Genomic DNA, 25,427 nt, shown 5'->3' with positions numbered 1-25,427 from the left:
ACCCCCATGATGGCATACCATTTGCAAAAGTTGACAACCCGAGGTATTGAAAGTGGGGTATGTCCAGTCTTTCTTAGTAGCCACTTAGTCACAAACACTGGCCAAATATTATTTTTTTGCTAACTTTGGCCAGTGTTTGTGACTAAGTGGCTACTAAAAAAGACTAAACATACCCCACTTTCAATTCCTTGGCTTGTCTACTTTTTCAAATGGGATGCCATTATGGGGGTAATTCTCATTGCTGGGCTACCACACCGTCTCAAAGGTATCATTACTAATCTGGCAAATTTCAATTTGAAAATGGAACGTTCTATATTTAACCCTGTAACTTTCCAAAACACCATAAAACCTGTTAATGGGGGGTACTGTTGTACTCATGAGACATCGCTGATTACAATTTATTTTTTTTTGCAGTAAAACCTAACAGTATTATGACATTTACAGCTAAAATGTAAGGCGGAACTACAATTTTTTAAAAAAAAAATGTAATTTCTCACAGTTTTTTTTATTTCATTCATAATAAATTATGTTTCATATATAAATATTTGATATGAAATGAAAGCTCTTTTTCTCCTGAACAAAATGATATATAATAAGTGTGGGTGCATTTAATATGAAAGAGGTGAATTACGGTTGAACAGACATATAGCGCAAATTCCAGTTTTTGTTAAAGTTTTGTTTTGATCAGAACGTGTACTATTGACTCTGTCCTGAAGGGGTTAAAATAATAATAATAAAAAAGTATTAACAATATTAAAATAATAATGCCATCCCCCAGTTTATTTATTTATATATATATATATATATATATATATATGTATATGTGTGTATGTATATATGTGTATACACACACTGCATTCATTATATACACTACACTACACACACACACACACACACACACACACACTCTGCATTCATTATATACACTCAATGTAATTTTATTGGGATCTAATTTTATTTAGAAATTTACCAGTAGCTGCTGCATTTCCCACCCTAGGCTTATACTCGAGTCAATTTTCCCAGTTTTTGGGGGTAAAATTAGGGGCCTCGGCTTATATTCGGGTCGATTTATACTCGAGTATAAGTCGACCCGAATATAAGACGAGACCCCTAATTTTACCCCCCAAAAATGAGAAAATGTATTGACTCGAGTATAAGACTAGGGTGGGAAATGCAGCAGCTACTAGTAAATTTCTAAATAAAATTATATCCCAAAAAAATTATATTAATTGAATATATATTTACTGTGTGTGTGTGTGTGTGTGTGTGTGATGCAGAGCCTTGGTGGGGGGTGGGCATTTTTGTTATTATTTTTTTTAATTATTATTATTTTAATATAATTTTTTGAATTATTATTAATATATTATTTTTTTAATATTAATATTTCTTTAATTTAATTTTATTTACATTTTAATTTTTTTCGTCCCCCCCTCCCTGCTTGTTAGCTGGCCACGGAGGGGGGCTCTCATTCCCTGGTAGTCCAGTGGATGGCTGTACCTTACCTTCACAGCAGCTCCTGTCAGCTCCCTTCTCTCTCCTTCGGTCGGCTCCCTCTGTAAGTCTCGCGGCCGCGCGGAGCATTGCCACGGTAACCCGTGGCAACGCTCTGACCCCGCGGCTCTCGCGAGACTTGCAGAGGGAGCTGACAGGAGTTGCTGTGAAGGTAAGTTACACAAAAAAATGTGCTGAAAAACTCGTCTCATACTCGAGTATATACGGTACATAAGTTCATTATTAAGAAGAGTGTGCTGGCTTCATTCACAGAATTAGATACAAGCTATCTGGACCACAGGCAATTATGGCATGGTTATATAATTTGTATATCTGTATATATTTTCTTTTCATACCATCTTGTTATATTATGGGCACCACTGCCCCATCTGTTCTTAACTATTAGCCGGTGATGCAGGAGTAAATGGTATAGTTACAGATAATCCTTTCACCCCTATACTTTAGGTAGAACCGAGAATATGGGATACAATGGCTCCTATGTACATTAGGAGATGTATGCAGTAAGACAGGACTCAAGCACTACTAACTTTAAGGGTATCATCTGCTTTATCTGTCTCTATTGTCGCTATGTACAAATTTACAGAGTTTTTAAACTTTATATCCATCTGGGGACAATAGAAATGTATCACAATTGTCTACAGTATGGGCAAATGGCATTAGTTTAATTTGGATGCCACTTTGGCGATCTATGGGAAGATCGTCATTATTTAGGCATTGACACTTAAGCCATTTCAGGATTACTCATTTAATTGTATGCAACGGCATAATTTTATGATCAGTGGAGGCGTATTAAAAAGCGTGCCGCGTTGGTGATAGGTGGTATTAAGGGGACATATCCTCCATGATCCGGAAACTGGGTCCGTCTATTGACATGCCTGAGGGGCGTTGTTACATGCGGAAGGAGAACGAACCAGACTCCAGGGGATCATGCTGTCTTCGATTTTGACGCGAGGAGACCCACACTCCCACTATACCTGACTGACCCATGATAGCTCATTCCATCATTCAAATAGCTGCACAGGTCAGTACCCGGTTATTACCTTTGATGAAGGCGCTTTACTAGCGCCGAAACGCGCGTTAGGCTTCATTTCTCTTCATTTTTTATTTTATTCTCACGGCACTTGTTTTGTTTAACATTTTCTTTGGAGGTATGGTGTTGAGGATAGATTTAGCATACCAATAGTTACTTTTCTCTATAATGGGGGTATTTTAGGGTATTTCAAGCAAGAGTTAATTATCTAGGTATTTTGCAAATACCGCCGAAATATTGCGGATCTACTTTTAGCTAGTGATTTGAGAGATAGCGTGTTCACTACTGATTATTGTGCTGAGCTGTCTATGTAGATTTCCGTGCATCAATTGGTGGTCTGCATGTTGCAGTATGTTAACTGTGATTCGATTTCCTATAGATAGTCATTTTTGTAACTATTTGTCAAGCTAAGATACATTTGTTTAGTACCAGGGGCTACAGTGTTTATACCTTTGGAGAAAGCTGAAATACATAATCTGTCAGACCTTCAACACAAGCATTTAAGGACACACAGGCTTAATCCGCTTGGGCATCTTTAACTTAACGTTACAAACTAGCTACAAGGTATGGGATAGATACCTTTAAACACTTCTATCAATTGGTCAAGTCTTTCATTACAGGTTGTCCACCTATCAGCATTTGCTATTTAGCACCCTTGATAACCTGCTATCCCATATCCCCCCTGCTTAGCTTATTAGCTCTCCTTAGGGATCTAGATGTGGATTGATTAGTTTGTTACTTTTTATTTTTATTCTGTTCCTTATGTTCTACAATAAAATGTGTTTTTAATCGATTATATATATTTACTTGCAATACTTAGAGGACTATTTTGTATGTTCTTCAGACTTCATGTCCCTGGATCACATTGGTCCTTGTTCTTCAATTTTTAAGGGTTACCCCCCTGTTAGAAGTTCTCTGGACACACTAGCCCCCTTTTTGGGGCTTTCTCTTTTTACAAGCACTACCAAGCCTCAATAAGCAAACCAGTAACCAATCTCATGCTGATGATTTGCTTTAACGGGTTGCCATGACTATGTTCAGCGCGGCACGCTGGCCGCGAGAGTTACAGCGGAGCTGAAGGGAGCTCCTGGGAAGGTAAGTAAGAGGTTGCTGGGCCCCCCCCCCCCCACTGCACAGTCCATGCCACCGGACCACCAGGGAATGCCATATCCCCCTCCAAGGCCAAGTAAGAAGCAGGAAGGGGGAGACTAAATTTTGTAATTATAAAAAAAAAAAAATTAAATAAAAAATGCCCCCCCTTCATTTTACACAAATTACATACCTACTGAAACACACACACATACACTCTGCATTATATACACACACTACACAAATACACTGCATTCACTATACACTCTGCATTCATTATATACACACACTACACAAACACACACACACTCTGCATTCATTATATACACACACTCTGCGTTCATTATATACACACACTCTGCGTTCATTATATACACACACTACACACACACTGCATTCACTCACTATACACATACTACACAAACACATACACACTCTGCATTCACTATAAACACACTACACAAACATACACACTCTGCATTCACTATAAACACACTACACAAACACACACTCTGCATTCATTATATACACATACTACACAAACACACTCTGCATTCATTATATACACATACTACACAAACACTGCATTCACTGTATATACACACACTGCATTCACTGTACACACACACTACACACACTGCATTCACTGTACACACACACACACTACACACTGCATTCACTGTACACACACACACTACACACACTGCATTCACTGTACACACACCCACTACACACTGCATTCACTGTACACACACACACTGCATTCACTGTACACACACACACTACACACACTGCATTCACTGTACACACACACTACACACACTGCATTCACTGTACACACCACACACTGCATTCACTATACACACACGCACACCACACACGCACACCACACACACTATACGCACACATGCACACCGCACACACACACTATACGCACACACGCACACCACACACACTATACGCGCACACCACACACACTATACGCACACCACACACGCACAACGCACACCACACACACTATACACACACCACACACACTATACACACACCACACACTGCATTCACTATACGCACACTACACAAATACACACCGCTCCCCTGTTTAAACACACTGCATCCACTACATGTGGCATTTATATTTTGTGCATTTACCTTTAGAAAGTTTTTTTTTCAAAATGGTAAATGTACAGAATATCGTTAAGTTATCGGCTAACGGCCTGAAAGTTCTCAAGTTATCGGTATCGGTTTCGGCTCTAAACAAATACATATCTGTCGATCACTAATATATATGTGCTTGGAGAGCTCCATGAGTGACTGAAAACAAACTTAATTTCTTGGTTTAGTGGCAGAGAATTTATAATGGTTTAACAGCCATCTGTTTCCTCTTCTTTATAGGAAGGACCATGTCCCATTATTCATGCTGTGCTAACAGTATCTGCTGCTGCATACATGCACAGAGATAATTATCTCCTTAAGGAAACTTGTGTATCCACATCCTGGTTTACAATCATCAGAGCTGTCATTTAAGCAAAAAAAATAAAAAACACTTAGTGTCAAATTGTTTATCTTGTATCTGCAAGTCTCTGTTAATCATTCTTTGTGTGTTTTTTTCCATAATTAATTTTGTGTATAGACTGTGGCATCACACAGTGTAGTACTGTGGCATCGGTGAAATCCAACTTTGACCCTGCCCAGCCTGTTGTGGCCTGATGGCATCCACTTACAATTCCCTACTATTTTGAACTGTTTTGTTTTCATAATCCTGAATGTGAGACATGCTTAGTAAATCTTGTACGTTCTGAAAAAGAAAAATGCAATATACACATGATTTAGTAGGCTGCTTAAGTTTCACCAGGGTTTCTATTTTAAGAGTCCCTTTATTACTTCAAACAATTGTCGGAACTTTGTGTCTCTTCCTTTTTTTTCTTCTCTCTTTATATATATATATATATAATATTTGACTTCCACATGTGCACTAGTCTCCAGGGATTGATCATGGCAACCTCTGTCATTTGCATTGCTTACTGTAGTGCCTTCTATATACCAGTAGAGCATGCATTGTATATTGGCAACATTTGCACTCGGTATAGATTTAAATGAACTCTATTCTTTGAATGTTAAGGTTTTTTAGACTAGTGAATGCGGAGAGATTATTGGAAACATCCCACATAGTTTGTCCTAATATGTTAGAAAGGCAGAAGCTCTAAATAGTTAAAGGACCACTATAGTGCCAGGAAAACAAACTCGTTTTTCTGGCACTATAGGGTCATTAGGTTCCCCCCTCCCGCTGGGCTTAAGGGGTTAAAACCCCTTCAGCCACTTACCTCTCTCCAGCACCGGGCCCCCTTCGGCGCTGGGGAACTCTCCTCCTCCTGCCGACGTCAGACCTGCATGCGCACGCGCGGCAAGAGCCACGCATGCATTCAAACCTCCCATAGGAAAGCATTACTCAATGCTTTCCTATAGGCGTCCAGCGTCAGTGAGAATCGCAGAAGCGCCTCTGGCCCGATTTACCCTCAGTGAAACAAAGCGGTTTCTCTGAAACTGCTATGCTTTCAGCTGCAGGGTTAAAACTAGAGGGACCTGGCACCCAGACCACTAAATTGAGCTGAAGTGGTCTGTGTGCCTATAGTGGTCCTTTAATGTGTTTATTAATAAAATTGGGATAGATTGCAGAGTATGGTTATCCAGGGAACAAGACCGCTTTGTGAGACCAGCTAATAGATCAGTGGGTTCTACTTTGCAAATATTAGTGCAATGTGCATGCACTCCTGTATTGCATTAATTTTCTTTCACCTGCTATAATTATGCTGTGGCATTGTAAATTTTTTACGAGGTATGTGCTTCCACCAAGTGGTGGGAAGAAAAATTCAGCTTTATTCTTCTATTGTCTGCTGTTTGCAGCATACAGTATATCTGTTCATTCCTGGATATCACACTGCAGTTATGGCATTATTCTTTGTATAGCAAAACCATTTTGTAAAAATGTATGGTTCTCATTCTTCATTTGACTAAGTAATTGTGACTGATGTTATTTTGACTTGGACAATGAACACAAAATCTCCATAAAACAGGTCAAATTTCATGTTTTAGGCTTATGTTTGCATCATGTTGTAGTTTGTAGCATGATGGTCATCTGTAACAAACATGCTCTATGTGTGCGCACTCTCCAATCAAGCTTTTTATTATTAAAATGCAAGGATGAGGTAAAAGACTTCTTCACATCTGGTCTATGCTAATATTTTTCATGTCAACTGCTTAGTTACACCGTAATCTAGCTTGAAAAAAGAACAAAAGCTCTTCAAGTTCAACCTTAAAGCCCATTCTTTTATGCTGTTGATACAAAAGAAGGAAGAATCCTCCTTGACTCCATAACGGCAATCAGATTTCTCCTTGGATCAACAAGCTGTTCACATTAATTATATCCTTGAACATTCTGTTTTTGCAAAAAGCATCCAGGCCTTGTTTTTATTTATTAACTATTTATATAATTTGAGACAATTTTTTTTAGGTTGAGAATTCTAAATTTTTATTGATCTTATTGTAGAGAAATCATTCCTACTAAAGTCCGTTATCTCCCATGCTATGATTGTGAAACACCAGGGAATATGTTATACAATAGTATAAATTATACTAATAAGGCCGTCCTTTAAGCTTGGACTGTGAGGTGATCTTTTGTTAATCACACAGCTCATTCTTTAAGTTACAGTCAATGGTGACTGTTGGCAGAGTCCTTTAATTTATTTTTTTTATATTTCCTGCAAAAAGCAACCATTCTTCAGCTTTATACAAAAGCTAGAGTGCCAAGATGCAAACCATGATGAATTAAGAAGCACTTGATTAGTGCAATGCCCTGGGCTGAGACTTTGATCTGTTTAATAATAAACCTTTTGAAGCTCTGTGGCTGAATGAATGACTCTTGTAGTTGGAGGAATATACATACATATTTCACAATTTTCTGTCCATGTTTATACGTAGCATATTAAAAGTAAGAGTTGTTAAACGTCACAGTGCTCGTTGTGCAATAATTCAACAATACAAAGTAAAGACTTGAGTCCAGAATGGTGATGGTGATTTATTTTTTCATTCATTTTAATTTTTGTGTTTTATTGTCATACTTGTCATTGGCATATGAAGGAGTTGTGTGTAAGCCTGCCAATCCGTTAGTGGGATGAAATGCATTGTTTAGCAGTAAAGCTAAATAAAACTCAAATTGTTACCAGCACAGTATCCCAAATCCCAATATAGCTTTTATAAGATGATGCCCCCCACCCCCGAGCTCCCTTAGAAAGGGATAAACATACCTTCTTTCCAATGCTGTGCTGGTTTGCCAGTGCTGCCCTCTACTTGCCTCTTTGGCAGACATCATCATCATTATTGATGATCTTAGCCAATCCAACGCTTTCCTATAGGATTGGCTGACATCGTCAAGGAGTAGGGGCAGGGCCAAATGCTTGCCTGGCCAATCAGCATCTCCTCATAGAGATGCATTGAATCAGTGTATCTCTATGTGGATATTTCAGCTTCTCCATGCAGAGCGTGGAGGCACTGAGCATCAGTGCTGCCTACTGTGCAGCACTGCCTCAGGAAGCAACTCTAGTAACCATCTGATGAGTGGCCGGTGGAGGTTTCCCTAGGCTTTAATGTAAACACTACCTTTTCTCTGAAAAGGCAGTGTTTAGAGCAAAAATCCTGTTGGTGCAGACTATACTTACCAGAACATTAAGTTGTAGCCAATAAAACCTCTTATGTGACTCCCATGTTAACAATTAATTTTGCAGTTTTACCTCTAAAATAGACAGCAGAGATTCAGGGAAAGATTATTTACAAACTAACCTAAATGGTGACGCCAAACTCTCCCATAGAGACCTATTGAATCAATTAATTTCTATGAGGAGATGCCGATTAATGCAGAGCGACAATTGCTGCACATGTGCTCTAACCTATGAATTCTAGATCGATCCTTTAAAGTGTCTCTGTCACCTCAAACATATCTTTTTCCTATTGTTTCCTCTTCTGTTTAGAGAAAATGTTCTTATTTTCTTAATTTCTGATTCATTTCTCTTTATTTTTCCTAAACTTGACCATTGTGTCAAAAGAGTGGAGCTTAAGGCAAGCTCCCACATGCTTTGTAAAGACTGTGTAGAAAAAATACATAAGACAAAGTAGCCCCTGTTTTTTGGCTTAAAGTAAAGCTCATGTGCCAGGAAAACAGTTTTTTTTTTTATATACCTCCCTATAGTGCCTCCCTTTATTGCAAACCCCCTCACAGCGCTGCTTCAGGCTCCGTCTCCGCTCCTCACTTGACGTCCGCCTGCTGGGGTCACCAAATGTGCATTCCGCGCTCGCATGGGTACTTCCTTCCCCCTCTTTAGTATGGGCTTTCCTATAATGCTTTCCTATGGGGTTTACATGACACCGGATGTCCTCATGCATAGTGTGAGGAGGTCTAGCGTTAAGCAACCAAAAGACGCCTAATGACACGGAAGTCCCTCTAGTGGCTGGTAGCCCCTAGTAATGGAGTTAATCATCATCTGAATAAAAACTGCAATAATTGTTATGCGCAATAGTTATGGGACCTGGGACACTGCACCCAAACCACTTCAATGAGCTGAAGTGGTCTGGGTGCCTATAGTTTCCCTTTAAAGAGAAATAGATCAGAAATGGGGAAAACAATCTTAAAGGGGGAGAAAAAAAAAGAATAAAAGGAGAAAGTCTTAAAAGAGTCACATTAAGATTATCCTGTGATAATACAGTGTTATAGAAAAGCAAATTAAACACATATATAACTCTGCACTAAATACATGAAATAAAACCAAAATAGTATCTAGTAATTGGGTTATTTTAATCTATAAGTTTTAAAGTTTAATGTAGTGGTTCTAATGTTTATAGTTTAATAGAAAAGGCAGTGTTTACATTGCTGGCTAGTTACACCTCTAGTGGCAGTCACTCAGATGGCCACTAGAGGTGCTTTCTGTGTCATTGCTGTACACACTGCATGGAGGCGCTTAACAATCACCATGAAGATGCATTGATTCAATGCATCTCTATGAGGAAATGCTGATTGGCTCAGCATGGCATTGTGCAATAACCTCCCAATGCTTTCCTATGGGAAAGCATTGGATTGGCTGAGATTATCAAGATTCACGATCTCCGCCAAGGAGTTGGGGCCAGCTGAAAAAAGGTGTGAGTAAAATCACTGTTAAACTACACAGTGAGTGAGTGGGTCTGGGGACCCAAATGATGGGTCCTGTACTATAGTGTCAAGAATACATGTTTGTATTCCTGACATTGTATTGTTCCTTTTAAGCATTATGCAATAAGGTAAGCTAAAAAAATGTAGAAGTGTGTGACTAAAAGCTTCGGGAGATGTGGCTAAGGCAATATAAAGTGTGATTTGATTCCTAAATGCGAAGAATTGAGCAGTGAGACTGCAGGGGCTACTTCAAACCCACATAAGTTAGCTAAAATTGATTTAAGAGTCTACTGTTGACTCTTGTGTTCAAATTCTCTCTTTTTTTGTTCTTTTAATACCGTAGTGTAAGAAAATCACCAGTAGTTTCAATACATGTATTTTTCTTTCTTCAGTACTTATTTGCCTTAGAGCTTTGCTTTGTTGTTTGTTAATAAAATGTCTGTTGAGAAAAGCCTCCCCCCTAGTTTGTCTTGTAGGATGTCTCTTTATTACCATTCACAGCAGACTGTGGGGTGGACTGCTGATCCAGTGCTTCAACAGCAGAGCTCTGTGTTTGTCTTCTGCACATTTTTCACTGCAATAGAGGGATGGAGATGCAAGGGGAAAAATTGTTTGTAGAGTTATGGGGTCCTCTGGGAGCAGTCAGAGTAATTTAACTCCATCCAAGGGCTTGTGGGTGAAGAAAGGTGGACAAGAGGTGACGTCTGGTAATTTAATTGTCTCACTTGAGGTACACTGTGATTTTGCATATATATATATATAACACATCCTTTTCCATAATCACTTTACTTTACATGATATTTTCTCCTTGTCTTCTGGTTACACTGCATACATGTGCTTTGACTGCATCTTTTGAAAACCTGGGATCTAATTAGGGACCATGAGTAAGGGAATGATAGTCTCTGCTTTGTTGTGCCATGTGTTTTTTTGATTAGGGTGCACAGTAAGGGACTATAATATTTGATCATTTCTGGATTGAAAAAAAGTAATTATAGAATATATGTAACATTTTAGAAACACTATTTACTCTTAGATTATATTTACTCTCTATACAGAAAAAACATAAATCACCAGTACAATAAGTGCCTTCAAATGCCAGATATTACAAATCTCTGCCTTTCTGTTATCTCTGCATTGATCTTTAATCTCTCTGTGTTAGTCAGAATTCCAAAATGCCCTTTGTTTGTTGTTCATGAATGCATCCAGGAATTTAAAGAATATATGTACCTATTTTTTGCCTGGAATATTTTGGGGAAACATGTAAAACAGTGTCTACCTACTGGAAATAATCACTGAGGTCCTACATGAGAGGGTCTTGGTTATCCTCTGCAATGAAATGCGTAGAGAATATTGCATACTTGGCATGTAGGCTGTTTAATCTAGTGTGTAATTCTACCCTAGGCCACGATCTGCACTTTATGTACCTGTATACTTCAAACATTGAAAACATTTTTTTTTCTGTTTGTAACCATGCTGGAAAGCTTTCTCCTTATGCCTTGTGATTCTTCATTGCGTTTTGAGGAAATCAGAGTTCATGCTCTGAAAAGGACTATTTTAGAATAATCTCTGTATGTCTTTTATTGGATGCATTCTCCTTACCGGAAAACTGGTCTGTTAAATATCTATATCCAAACCGAGATGTTTTTTTTTTTCCTTGCCCTCACCATTCTTCCTTACATAGAAATATCTTCAGTTTTGTGGTTAATTTTTAGTTCGTAAAGCTGACTTGTATGGTGGTGGTAGTATGCAGTGTACTTAAAAAAATGAGTGTCTGTACAAAATAAATAATGGCTGTGGTTCATCGCACTATGGTCAGATTTTACAATAAGAAGTTGTGATATGCAGGTGTTGCCCAGATATTTATTTACACATGCAGCTAAACCTCTCTATCACTTCATACCTCAAGTTTTCTCTTTATTTTATTTAAACTGTGTTCTATCTGTTCCTTTAAACATATCCCTATTCTCTGCATTTAAAACATTTAGTGTGTCCACTGTACTGTGCTGAACAGATTGCTTTGTAACCTTTCAGTATCACATAGACATGATAGAATAGAGCCAATATTACTAGTGAGGTCAACAATGATGTTCTCAGTAGTGAATGAACTCCAAAAAAAAAAAAAAAAAAAAAAAAGTAACATAAAAATGTCTCTATTCCCTTCAGTGTAGATGGGGATGAATGGACACATTCAGGGGAAATGAACAGTCTTTAGTGTACTCACAGAATAAAGCATCAGTGCTTCCCTTCAGTATTTGATGTTACGCCACCAGTTAGTGCAGAATCAAGCTACAAATTGGAGCACAACACGAAAACATGTATTTGCACCCTCTTTAATTTGTGTAACATCTCCAAGTGTCCTGCGTGTTTCTTTCTAAAGATCATTACAGTCTGGAGTTACTCCTAGTCAAAGCATAATGGAGATGACATTTTTTTTTCTTCTTTGTTTCTCTATTGATGTTTGCAGTGACCGGGAAGTTTTCCTACAATAGAAACATAGAATGTGACGGCAGAGAAGAGCCATTCGGCCCATCTAGTCTGCACAATTTTCGAAATACTTTTAATTAGTCTCTGGCCTTATCTTATAGCTAGGATAGCCTTATGCCTATCCCCCGCATGCTTAAACTCCCTCACTGTGTTAACTTCGACCACTTTAGCTAGAAGACTATTCCATGCATCTACTACCCTCTCATTAAAGTAATACTTCCTGGTATTATTATTAAACATTTGCCCCTCTAATTTAAGACTGTGTCCTCTTCTTCTTGTTGTAGTTTTTCTTCTTTTAAAAAAATGCACACCTTTATTGTGTTGATTACCTTTATATATTTAAATGTTTCTATCATATACCCCCTGTCTCGTTTTTCTTCGATCCTTTAACCTTTCCTGGTAGGTTTTAACCTGCAATCAATGAACCAATTTTGTAGCCCTTCTCTAAACTCTCTCCAAAGTATCAATATCCTTTTGGAGATATGGTCTCCAGTACTGTGCACAATACTCCAAGTGAGGTCTCACCAGTGTTCTGTACAATGGCATGAGCCATGAGCCCTCTTTCTAGTGCCAATCTCCCTCTACAACCAAGCATTCTGCTAGCATTTCCTGCTGCTGTATTACATTGTCTGCCTACCTTTAAGTCATTCCTCAGATGTTGAGGTTCGGACTCTTTCAAATATTCTATACTCTGCCCTTGGGTTTTTACGCACAATAGATGTATTATTTTTGCCCAATTTGAACAATTTTTTTTTGCTAAAAGCGTATGCTGATACATTCAACTAAGAAACTCTTGCCAGGGCAATACCAGAACATCTGTTATGTTCGCCATTTATACTCTTTAAAGTAGGTGGATATAGTTTTGTTCTATGCAACGCTACATATATTGTGTAAGTCGCAATACTGATAACCCATAGATGAATTTGGTGCTTGCTCCAATAACTTGGATAAGACCAAAATAGTTTGAATGATGGGCACAGTATTTAACTTTTACAATAAACATTTTTTATTTTAACAATATTTTATTGTGTTAAAATGTGGTAAAGTATAGTTAAAAGAAAATGTACGTACTGCACATTTTTGTTTTGTTTGTACTTTTGTAATTTGCACAGTGTTTTATATCATACAGTGTGATAGGGCACTTGTTAAAAATGTAATTCTCACTAGCAATATATTAAGAACAACGTTGCTTGCATTTCTGCTGACCTTTTTAATTGACAACAATTTAAAAGAATACAATTAACATGAGTAAGCTTTGTTTAATTCTTAGTGTTTGCAACTACAATCTTTGATTTTGTACAGCATAGTTTTTATAAATAAACCTCCATTGCACCATTCACAATCAGAACTTTGGCCTACATATTAAAGGGACACTATAGTCACCAGAACAACTACAGCTTATTGAATTTGTTCTGGTGTGTATAATCATTACTTTCAGGCTTTTTGCTGTAAACACTGCCTTTTCAGAGAAAATGCAGTGTTTACATTACAGCCTAGTGATAACATCACTGGCCACTCCTCAGATGGCTGTTAGAGATCCTTCCTGGGTAGAGATGTCCCGAACGGTTCGCTGGCGAATAGTTCCTGGCGAACATATGTGATGTTCGGTCCGCCCCCTATTCGTCTTCATTGAGTAAACTTTGACCCTGTACCTCACAGTCAGCAGACACATTCCAGCCAATCAGCAGCAGACCCTCTCACCTCCTGGACAGCATCCATTTTAGATTTATTCGGAAGCTGCATTCTTTTTTTTTAGACAGAAGTGTGTTATATTTGAGCATGCTAGGCTGAACGTGCGTATATCATGGCTAGTTGCACTGAGGGTATGAGTATATAGCAGTACATTGTTGTGAAAGATGGCTGTCATGTTTAGGGTGTAGCTTGCACGTTATCAACTGTGTATTTGTATCAGCAGCTCCACCACTAGTTATAAATCAAGTGTGAGTCGCCCCATGAGATGAGACTAATGAATAACATAATACATGAACGGTTAAGGTAAAGGCATGTAAGGAATTACGACAATAAACTCTTTAGGAGGTGAAATAATGACATGTTTAAACGCTTGCTACTCTACGATTAGTTAATGTGCAGAGAGCAGTTCATGTGATCAAAGGCATGGTGTGGAGGCTATAGTGGGACATGCTTGGCAGGCTGCTGTTTACTGCTTGTGCTCATCCGATCCCTTCTGGGCGCCAGGTGCAAACCCTGGGAGTCCCTGATACCTGGAACAACAAAGGCAAGTCTCTGGTTGAGTGCCGGGTTCGTGGCTTGAGGTGGTGGAAACTTGTTTTGTCGGGTGGTCGGATCTGTCCCGGTGGTGCTTCACGTCCGGTGTGGGATTGTGGTGGCTTAAGGTGGAGGCGAGTGCTTGACGTGGGGCAGGCTCTGCATTTCTGTTTGTGCCTCCGGTCCCGTCTTCGACGCCTTTTGCGTTCGTGGATTTTAATTTTAACTGCTTCGCTTAGCTGTGGTGCAGCTTGTTGGGGCTTCCTGCTTGTTATTTGCTTCCAAAATTGAATAAAGAGTCTGTCCAGCTTAGACTCAATATCCTGCCATGCTTTGCTGGTACCAGGAGGACATGCGGCTGCCGCCATATTGGGAGAGTCGCAGATGAGTATGTCAGCCTGGGCGGCTGTGCTCTGTGCATCCATTAGCTCCAGACAGCCTCTCAGGGGTGGACTGGGATAACCCCCACCGGTCCGAGTTGGGGGGAGGGGGGGGGGTGTAACGGAGCTCCTGCTGGGAAGTAGCTGCTCCGGGCATCCCAGGATCGGGAGATCGGCCGCCTCTCCCGCCCGGTGAGCACCAGGCTACACTTGCCACGCAGAGGTAAGTAAGACTATGTCGAGTTGCTGACCGCTATTAAGCATGTCGGGTCGGTCAGGTAGGAGCAACATTGCTGGGTCATCCCCTTCTGGGGTGAAATTCGCTTGTTGATAGCTGCTTAAAGTGAGATATTGAGGGAGCTCACACGAAGTGCGTCTTTCCTCCATGACAGCTACTCCCCGCCCCCCGGAAGCTGCATTCTTAGTGAGAGGAGGGACAGTGTAACTGCTGCTGATTTAATAGGGAAATCGATAGCTAGGCTAGTGTATTCAGTGTCCACTACAGTCCTGAAGGACTCCTCTGATCTCTGCTGTAAGGACAGCACCCCAAAAAGCCCCTTTTAGGGCTAGAACATCAGTCTGTTTTTTTTTTTGTAATCTAATTGCAGTTGCCTGCGTGTGTGTCAGGCTCACAGTGTATACTGTGCCCACTTGCCCAGTGCCACCACTCATATCTGGTGTCACAATAGCTTGCATTTAAAAAAACAAACAAAAAAACTTTGAATGTACTATAATAGCAGTCAGTTTCCTTCACACGTGTGCGTTTCAGGGCCTGCCAGGGCACAGTGTCACACCAGTGCAACTCATATCTGGTGTAACAGTAGTGTACATTTAAAAAAAATAAAAAATACAGGGGGCTTGTTGTCACCTTTCGGGGACCCTTGGTGTTGTACGTGGCTGGGTGGAGGAAGAGACCTTCAATGACATCAGTGAGGACAAGGAACGGGACATGGCTGCTTGGTATCCAACCTTGTGCAAATGGGGAGTTTGCGGTTGTGCAAATGGACTGTTTGCGGTTGTTTGCGTTGCGTTAAACGGGGAGTTTGGTCTGTCACTGTGAAGCGGGCGTAACCCTTACACTACCTGATCGATACATCATCATACCTGATGTTTTAAAGCACGTTATTCCAAACAATTTAGGAATGTTAGGTGATTTATGCCCTTTATGGATTAAAACCAGACTCTGCATCAACTGTGTAATTTTCCATGGGAGTTTTGCCATGGATCCCCCTCCGGCATGCCACAGTCCAGGTGTTAGTCCCCTTGAAACAACTTTTCCATCACTATTGTGGCCAGAAAGAGTCCCTGTGGGTTTTAAAATTCGCCTGCCCAAGTCTATGGCGGTTCGCCCGTTCGCGAACATTTGCGGAAGTTCGCGTTCGCCGTTCGCGAACGGAAAATTTTATGTTCGCGACATCTCTATTCTTGGGTCATGGCTGCCTAAAATGCATCCAAACATTCAGTGTCTCCTGCCTCTGCATGCAGACGACACTGAACTTTCCACATAGAGATTAATTGATTAAATTAATCTATATGAGAAGATGCTGATTGGCCAGGGCTGTGTTTGAATCATGCTGGCTCTGCCCCTGATCTGCCTCCTTGTCAGTCTCAGCCAATCCTATGGAGAAGCACTGTGATTGGATCAGGCTACCACTTTTGATAATGTCAGCTGACTGATTTTTTTTTTTGAGGCAAACAGCATGCAGATCTACAGCTTCAGGCTTGAATCAGTAAGATTTTGCTATATCTATGGAGGCATGAGGGGCCCAGGGGGGCTAGATGGTGGTTTTAACACTATAGGGTCAGGAATACATGTTTGTGTTCCTGACCCTATAGTGATCCTTTAAATATATGTGTAAGCTATTTTATCTTTATATTGTTTTATTTCTTTCTAATGTGGTGGAGAATGCTTTAAGACGCTAATTGGGAATGAAAACCTAAAAAAAAAAAAAAAAAACATTGGTTTGTTTTTGTGTTTCCCTCTTAATACAGGTCCTGCAAAATATATTGGAAACTGAAAATGAGTATGCCAAGGAAATCCAGAATATGCTGACCAATTACCTCCGGCATTTACAAACTAGTGAAAAGTAAGTAAATTATTACAATGCAGTGCGGTACAATTACCTGCATTTAGATACCATTGCTTGTATAAACTGACTGTGTCAGAAATGCATTCTTTATGTACGATGACAAGCAGACTCTTATTTAAAGCGGCACTGTCACTCATATTCAATGAAATTCTAACCCAGTCAAGAGGTATACTGAGACAAAGTAGTAGTAGACTACTTTTGTCTTTTGTATGTATCCAACACTTGACACTTCTAGACACTGGGTGGAGCTGTTGCCTTCTATAAGTGCAAATCCCTCCAGCCGTCACCAGTGCAGGGAATTGGCTCTATCAATGGAGGATCCTGCAGTCTTGCAAAATTCTATATAGACCTCAATGTTGTTCTCTCGCACTTACTTGAGAGTTCAACACTGGCTCCTGGGACTGAAGAGAACTATCTTGGAGAAGATGGCAGTGTCCACAGTACTGAAATATGATTTAAAGAAAAAAAAATAATATGCTGGAGCCATTTCCCACCCATTATTGTATATAGCATTGTTTAAACTTGCTTATAAATGGCACTTATATAATTAACGTATTATTAATTGCACTTTTGCCATTTTAAGTTCACTTACTTACTCACACAATATTATCAATTTTAATTTAAAGTGACACTGTAGACTCCAAAACAACTTTAGCTTAATGAAGCCGTTTTAGCGTATATAGATAATGCCTCTGAAGTTTCACAGCTCAATTCACTGCCATATAGGAGTTAATTCACTTCTATTTTTGTTTATGCAGCCCTGGCTGTGACTGACACAGGTTGCATAAAACAAATTGGTTTCATTTTCAATCAGATGTAACTTACTTTAAAATGTTTTCTGCTGCTTTGTAAATTGAGCTTTAATTTCATACAGGAGGCTCCTGCAGGATCTAGCAAGCTATTAACAGTGCAAGAGATAAGAAATTCTTAATTAAACAGAATTTGCGATAAAGGAAGTCTAAACATTAGATGACTGGCAAGCAGTCCTCTCCAGGCACAAGTGGCGATGTTAATTTCGCCACAGCGCCCATTTAGTGATGCTAGTGCCAGTGATGCCACATCCAGGAACCCAGCATCACAGCAGGGAATACGAGGAAGCAGAGCACGAAGAGCCGGAAGATTTTAGCATCCTCGCCGCTGATTGGGCTGACCAGTCCCAGACGTCGGGACAAAATTCCCAGTCACCATAGCGATCTGACACCTAGGATTTGTTGCGCTTTGTCATAGCTCAACAGTTATTGTGGGACATGTATTTGTTCCTTTACATGCCTTATCTTTTCAGATTGTCAATGGTGGTGTTGATTTGTGATTGAAATATACATCATAGCTTAACTATTTATTTACACTTCTAGCCCAAAATATACTAACAATTTACTTTCCTTTTTTCTTTTTGTTTTTAGACTGAGTCCCACAAACACCTCCTATTTAATTGGGAACCTTGAAGAGATATATTCATTCCAACAGATATTGGTTCAATCACTAGAAGAATGCACTAAGTAAGTTGATTTTTGTCTCTGTGTAATGAGTTTTCTGCATGAATTTTGGTGTGGGCATGCTAAGCTCATTAATTCTCACATCATTCATTGAAGGAACATTCTCCAGCCACCAAGATAAATTTGATGCATGCTTTATAACTAAGGCTAAAATGTCTTACTTGGAATTATATAACTGCATCAAGTCATTGAGATGTAATTAAAAAACAACCCCCCCCCCACAAAATAAATTGAAAAACACAAGATACTTTATAAAAAAATTACATTCTAGACCATGATTGGAAACATATAATTTAACAGCTTGGATAAATATAAGGAAATTAGAGGGCACAGGCTTGACAGAGGAAAATTAGATGTTCATCATATTGTTACCTAGTATACTGCTGGCATTATACTTCTGTAGACCATGGTGAAGAAATTTACATTCTTCCATTGCACCTATATGTATAACAATGATTGGCGTTTTTCAGATTTTTTTTACATTTATTTTTGTTTTGTAAATCTGCTCCTTTGTGCTCCATAACTAGTGTTTAGTGCTGATGTGCACTTGTGTCCATTTTAATTATCTCATTTATCTCTTTTATTAAGCAGTCCAGCGATGACTCACTTTTTAAAAGAAAAAATATAGATAATTTAAATATATGGAAGATATATTAAGGATGAGAAAAATAAAAAACTTTCGTACTGTGTAAATTAAACAGCTGAACCACAACTCCCATAAACTAAAGCCATTACATTATTAGTCTTGCAGTACTTTTCTGTAGAAGGGGTGGGTTTATGGAGCAAAACAAAAACAAACTGCCTACCCAGCATAATTAATTATATTTAACGTGTTTTGTTTGTGTCCTAAAAACTTTATTTTTAACTCTAAATATTTCTAATTCAGAACTATTATTATAAGGTTGTCCTGTCCTGTATAATAATGTAGTGTTAATGTTTAGAGTGCCTTGGTTTCAGAAGTGCTTATTTGCATCTTTGAATCCCAAGCAAACACAATCAAAAAGGATATCAACATGTTATTACAGCTAATGGAAACCCAGAAACTGGCATTATGGTGGTTGCAACAGCAAGACCATAAGCATTTTATATAACTTAAATTAGTGTAGTATATAATGTATCTTAAAGGAGCAGACTAGTTTTCCTGGCACTATAGGGTTATTAGGTCCCCCTCTTCAGCCACTTACCTTAATCCAGCAACGGGCTCCCTCTGCGCTGATGACCTCTCCCTCTCCTGCCGACTTCAGCTCTGAGTGCGCAAGGAGACAGCCACTAGAGGTTGGATTAACCCTCAATGTAAACATAGCAGTTTCTCTGAAACTGCTATATTTACAGCTGCAGTGTTAAAACTAGGGGGACCTGGCACCCAGACCACTTCATTGAGCTGAAGTGGTCTGGGTGCCTATAGTGGTCCTTTAATCATAATTAAATCATGTATTTATTGCAGTAGGCTCCATGAAAAACAGAAAAGTGAATCTGTCACAACAAATACATTTTAAAAGAATAAAAGTACCATAACAGATGATGCTCCTTGTATCGAATAAAGAGCAAAGAAGTTCCTGTCGCTTTTATTACAGGGGATCTTAATCATAACTGAGGATGTTTGCAAATTGCAAAGCAAAAATGCTGCAGTTATGAGCTAATATGAATGACACACATCCTCTGCATATATAATCTATATGTATGGTATGTGCACACTGTACAAATTCCCACATCTTCTACACCGCTTCCTTTCACAGCTATCTGTAAGGAAGTCTGATACAAGGGTTCACGATAATATATATAATGGCCTTCTGAGCCACTTCCTGATCTAGGTCAAGCTCACTGCATATGCTCTAAACCCTAAAAAATATTTTTTGATGAAGTTCGTTTGGGGGAAAAGAGTCCCTTTAAGTTTAAGCAGACAGGATGAAGGTAGTTTGGGAAGTAACTTAAATTAAACTGCAGATGTTGGTTCTCAAAATTGCAAGGGTTTCTTTAAAAAAAATAATTAAACAAAATGTAAAAAAAATAATTGTAATACATGTGCAAAGGCAATTATAAAAGGTGTGAATTTGTGATGTTTGTCACTTTAAATAATACCGCTCCCAGAGTGTTTTTTTTTTTTTTTTTTTTTTTTTACTTTTAATTTTAAACTGTATTAGATTTTGATATGTTCAGAAACACCCTGTCCCAAATAATGTCTTACATTGTCTCCCTGTTGAATATATATTACATCAGACACATTACAGAAATATTCATTGAAGCTCAAAAATAGATCCCAGGTTTTTTCAATAAACAAACACTTTCCTGAAACTGAAAGGTATATGCAAGCAGTTTGTATACAACAATGGATTTTTAAATGTAGTCTTCCCATTGAATCTTTCATCTGCCCCAACACTTGTTTTTAACTGTCAGGAAGAACAATTAAGAGACTGTTGTGCTTGGAATCTGACTGAATGTAATCATGTTACACGTGACTCGAACATGAAATTCACACAATGTAACCAGCTATTTATCGTCTGTTCCTGCAAACAGTTATTCACGGAACATTCTCAACATATTCCAGTAGTTTGGATAGAGATAATAAATAATGGAGTATTGAGTCTGCAGCCTATACTGCCTGTGCCAGTTATTTAATCATTCTCACATGCCTTTGTAGTCTGCAAAAGTGGAAAGGGAATATTTTATAATAATGAAATCATGATGGAATGGAGGCCTACTTCTAGTTAACTGGAAGATAGATCTCCTTTGCCCCCTTTTTTAATTTCTAAATGAACTTGGGTCATTTATTTGTGTAGAGCTTATTTCAATTATTGTACGTGAGCAGTTTATTAATGATGCTGCTGCTCCTGCGTGAATGAGCATTAAGAACCTGAAAAGGTCAGTAGAGCATCTGAGACTGCTGGCTAATCTTGGCACTACAGATGTTTGTCCACTACATTTGAAGACTTTCTAATCTGTTTTTTTCAGGATGGAACACAAATATTAGAACAAAATGGAATGTGCAGTATTGTTCCAATAGGTTTTATATTTTTTAACTCATCACATTTTAAATAAAAAAAAAAAAACCCCAAGTCCTGCACTCAAACTCCCATCACTCCTGGACAGCAGCAACGACCATATTACACATCAGCCCCAATACATACGGGGGCTGATGTGTACTACGGTCGTTGCTGACGCTCAGGACTTGTTTTTATGTATTTGTATTCCCTTTTTGTATCACACAGCTAGGTTACAATGCTGCCGTCCATCCCATGTGTTCCCTATTAAGGGTTAATAAGTATATAGGGGTGTATATAAAAAATACCCCTTTCTGTCTCATTAGAGATCTATTTGCCAGAAGCTCAAGGAAGCAAGGTGAAAGGTCAGTGTAGGACCCACCTGAGAGGTTTGCCTTGACATTGGCAGGCGGGCATTACCTTTATTTAAATATACATAGAGATTCAGGAGAGAGCGCAGGTAACCTTTTAAATTATACCTTCTAATACCATTTCCTTTTAGTACACGTTGTGGTTTACTTTACCATAACTTTCTAACAATCTCTTGCCATATCTTGATTGTCACTTGATATATCATTACCACTGATGGTATTTTTCCTTCTAATTTTGACCTCTGCTATTGCAGTCTTTTTTTTTTTTTCCCTCATCATCATTGTTCTTTATTATTTTCCACTTGTCCTCATTCTTCTTTCTTTTATTTGTAGTTTCCATTGCTCTACATGCTATCCTACTGATTGTTTTACCTCCCTGTTATTATTTTTTCTCCTTAGCTCACCCGTACATCTTTCCTTTGCTCATTTTCTTTATTGCCCTATGTCTTTACTACACTTTCCCTTTTTTGCCCCATTTGCCTTTCTTGCCTCCCATCAATCCTTCTGCGATTCACTCCCACAGCCCACAGGTTGAGAATCATCTGCCTCTAACATGCTCCCTGATAACTTCTATTACTTCTATAATTCTATCACTAGTAATACCTGAACTGCTGGATTACAATACATGAAGAAACAAAATGGTGGCAGTTTGAGCACCTTAACCATTACAGTCCTGACACTCCTCAGCCAATGAATGTTGTTGACAAAATTGATAATGCTAAAATAGAATGGGAACTTCCACTGTAGCAATATGACAGTAGACTGTCAGGAATGTGGGTGCCAGAGGAATCCAGGTAAATGTGATACGGTTTAAAAATGTTTTAGCTGCTTACCAGGGAATGTGCCACCATACCTCTGGAACGTAAAGACTACAGTATACTGCAGTGTCCCTTTAAGCACTGCAATGACTTAATGATATTCGGCATTGCACAATGTAAAATTCAATTCAGTGTCCTTTATATGAAAAGTTTATATTGACTCATGTAGAACCCATTTATCACATTATCTGAGGTTGTTTGTTGTATTCCTTTGTAGATTACCTGAAGGTCAGCAAAGAGTTGGAGGGTGTTTCATGAGTCTGATGCCTCAAATGAAGAGTTTGTACCTAGCATATTGTGCCAACCATCCATCAGCAGTCAATGTACTCACGCAACACAGGTATACATGCATGCACAATTACAAAAACAATGATAAAAGTATACCTTTTATTTTCCTGTCATATAGTGGCAGTACATTAGGGAAGTCCTAACTACTAGTGGGCAGGTAGCCTCCTAAAAGAATGATTTATTTTTATTTATTTTTTAAAGAACGAACAAATCCTGAACCCACATACCTTAAATTGCCTGTCCTCTTCGTGATTTTAATAGTGTGATAGGCACAGGATGTTACCTGCAGGATGAGTTTGCCTGATCGCTCCCAGGTTGGTGAGCTGAGCGGCGTCTGGCAGCAAGCTGAAGGAGTTACAGGACAGCCATCCGGCTTTTTTTTTGGCATAATTGGTAATGGCTACAGTTTTGTGTTTGTCCTTCTTATGGATCAACAACATAAAAGATTAAGCTTGATGGACTTTAGTCTTTTTTTCAATCTAGACAACTATGTAACGCGCCCCCTTGTATCGTATGTGTTCTATGGCATTCCGAATGCGCTACTGCTCATTCTCTTAAGGTATGCCACGCTATAGCTCCAAAATTCAAATTTGGAAAGACTATATAAAGCTACAACAAGGGTGCTTCTCAGTTTAGGATTACCGACTCACGAGTCTCCCCCTACAACACCCCAGTCCAATTGCACAGCTGTCTTAAGAAAACAACTTTTCTTATTAGAGGTGTTGCAGGACTCAGAGATCCCATGGGTAGAGAAACAGACATCATGCATACACGTAAAGATATGGAAGGGCTGCGCCAAATAAGGGTAGATAGTCCAGTAAAGTATTGATAGGGTGCCAATAGATGGTCTAGGATACTTGATAGAGTTCCTCTGTGGATGCGTCTAGTGTAGACCGTTCCGTATATGTAAATACAAGAGAGGTAGAGGCGACTAATGGTATAGTATGAAAGTTCAGGGTGTGATAGGTAACAAAATGTAGAGAACTCACATTCAAGAGAGCTATGGCCAGCTCTGGTGTGGATTGCGTACAGCGGTATAATCCCCGCTTATAGGATATGTAGGGAGGGGGTCTCCGTCAACACCGTCTGGTAGTCCAGAACTCGGAAAAGAAAGACAGAAAGCGACAATAGTGCTCTCAATTTTGATGTGGTTCAGTGTGCAGATAAGAAGAGGTAAAAAACTCACATTTGAGGGAGCTATGGCCAGCTCTGGTGTGGATAGCGTACAGCGATATAATCCCCGCTTATAGGATTTGTAGCGGCGATACGTCCGTCAGCACCGTCTGGTGATCCAAGGCTCCAATATAGAAAAATAAAAAGCAGCAATAGTGCTCTCAATTGTGATAGGTTAAGAGAGTAGTAGAGGAAATAAAATAATACTCACAAATTATTTTAACCTTTCCTGGTTACTTTTACTTCCACTGGCAATTTTAAAGTTCCAGTACTCCAAGAAATCCTAGGTGGGGATCATACCACCAGCGCCTATCCATAGAGCAGTACCTCTGCTCTATCTTTGTGAGTATTATTTTATTTCCTCTACTACTCTCTTAACCTATCACAATTGAGAGCACTATTGCTGCTTTTTATTTGGGTTGCTACCTACCTTGACTAATTTTGTGATTACTTTTTGTGTTTATCATGCATACACGTGTCTCAGTCCTCAGCATTTTAAAGTAGGGCACTTGTTGCAAGAGCATTGGTGGCAATGTGTTAGATAGAACGTTTGACTTTAGTCACTGAAGTAATGAGAAGGAACCAGGACAGCTATTGAAAAACATCAGACAAGAAAATTAGTTCTTTCTTTTCATAATTTGTTTTATATATTTGTAACAAAAAAAACCCAAAGACTTACAGACCGATTTGTCAAACAATTTGTATATATCATCAGAGAGCAAATATTATAACATTATTCATATCATCATAGACATAAACATAATCATTATAAGTGAATGTTATCAAATAGGCACAGAACATACTTGTACAAACATTACAATTTTACAAATATTTGTGCACCACTAGGAAAACAGATCATCCTCAAAACTGTCTATTATATTATAATTAAGGTGCAAAGGAGGATCAAGAACATATAGGGAATTTTACTTACCATGATTGCCAAATCATTTTAAACTTTTCATATTGTTGGTATGCAGAGTAATACCCTTTTTATATAAGAACCTGATGTCGAATTTGGTTGATTATCGCACCAATTTTTATAGCGTCAGATTGGCGCCTTTCCTGGCTATTATAATTTCTAAAGCCAAAAACCTTGTATAACTTTGTTTTTATTCGGTAACATATCCAAATCCATGAAACAATGCTCTTTCAATCGTTGTTGGAATAATGGTATTAGTAACGGAGGAGAGCATACCAAATATATCCATCCACGCCTGATTTTTTTTTTTTTTTTTTACAACACCACCATATATGACTGAAAGTCCTCTTAAATTGATTACATCTCCAGCATAATGGGTT

General features: G+C 38.8%; 1 protein-coding gene across 3 annotated transcripts in view; it reads left to right on the top strand.

Moving 5' to 3' along the window:
- The window catches only part of ARHGEF7 (Rho guanine nucleotide exchange factor 7), a 149,030-nt gene that overhangs the window by 73,198 nt on the left and 50,405 nt on the right, over positions 1-25,427 (top strand). For all 3 annotated transcript variants that reach the window (XM_063459854.1, XM_063459861.1, XM_063459868.1), the window contains 3 exons: positions 16,910-17,004; positions 18,408-18,503; positions 22,885-23,007. In XM_063459854.1, coding sequence (XP_063315924.1) covers positions 16,910-17,004; positions 18,408-18,503; positions 22,885-23,007 — 314 coding nt within the window. The remainder of the gene's footprint in view (positions 1-16,909; positions 17,005-18,407; positions 18,504-22,884; positions 23,008-25,427) is intronic.

This window comes from Pelobates fuscus, chromosome 1 (genome assembly GCF_036172605.1).
Source record: "Pelobates fuscus isolate aPelFus1 chromosome 1, aPelFus1.pri, whole genome shotgun sequence".
NCBI classification, from domain to species: Eukaryota; Metazoa; Chordata; class Amphibia; order Anura; family Pelobatidae; genus Pelobates; species Pelobates fuscus.
The sequence above is the reverse complement of the archived record's forward strand: the minus strand, read 5'-3'. Positions and strand labels throughout refer to the sequence as shown.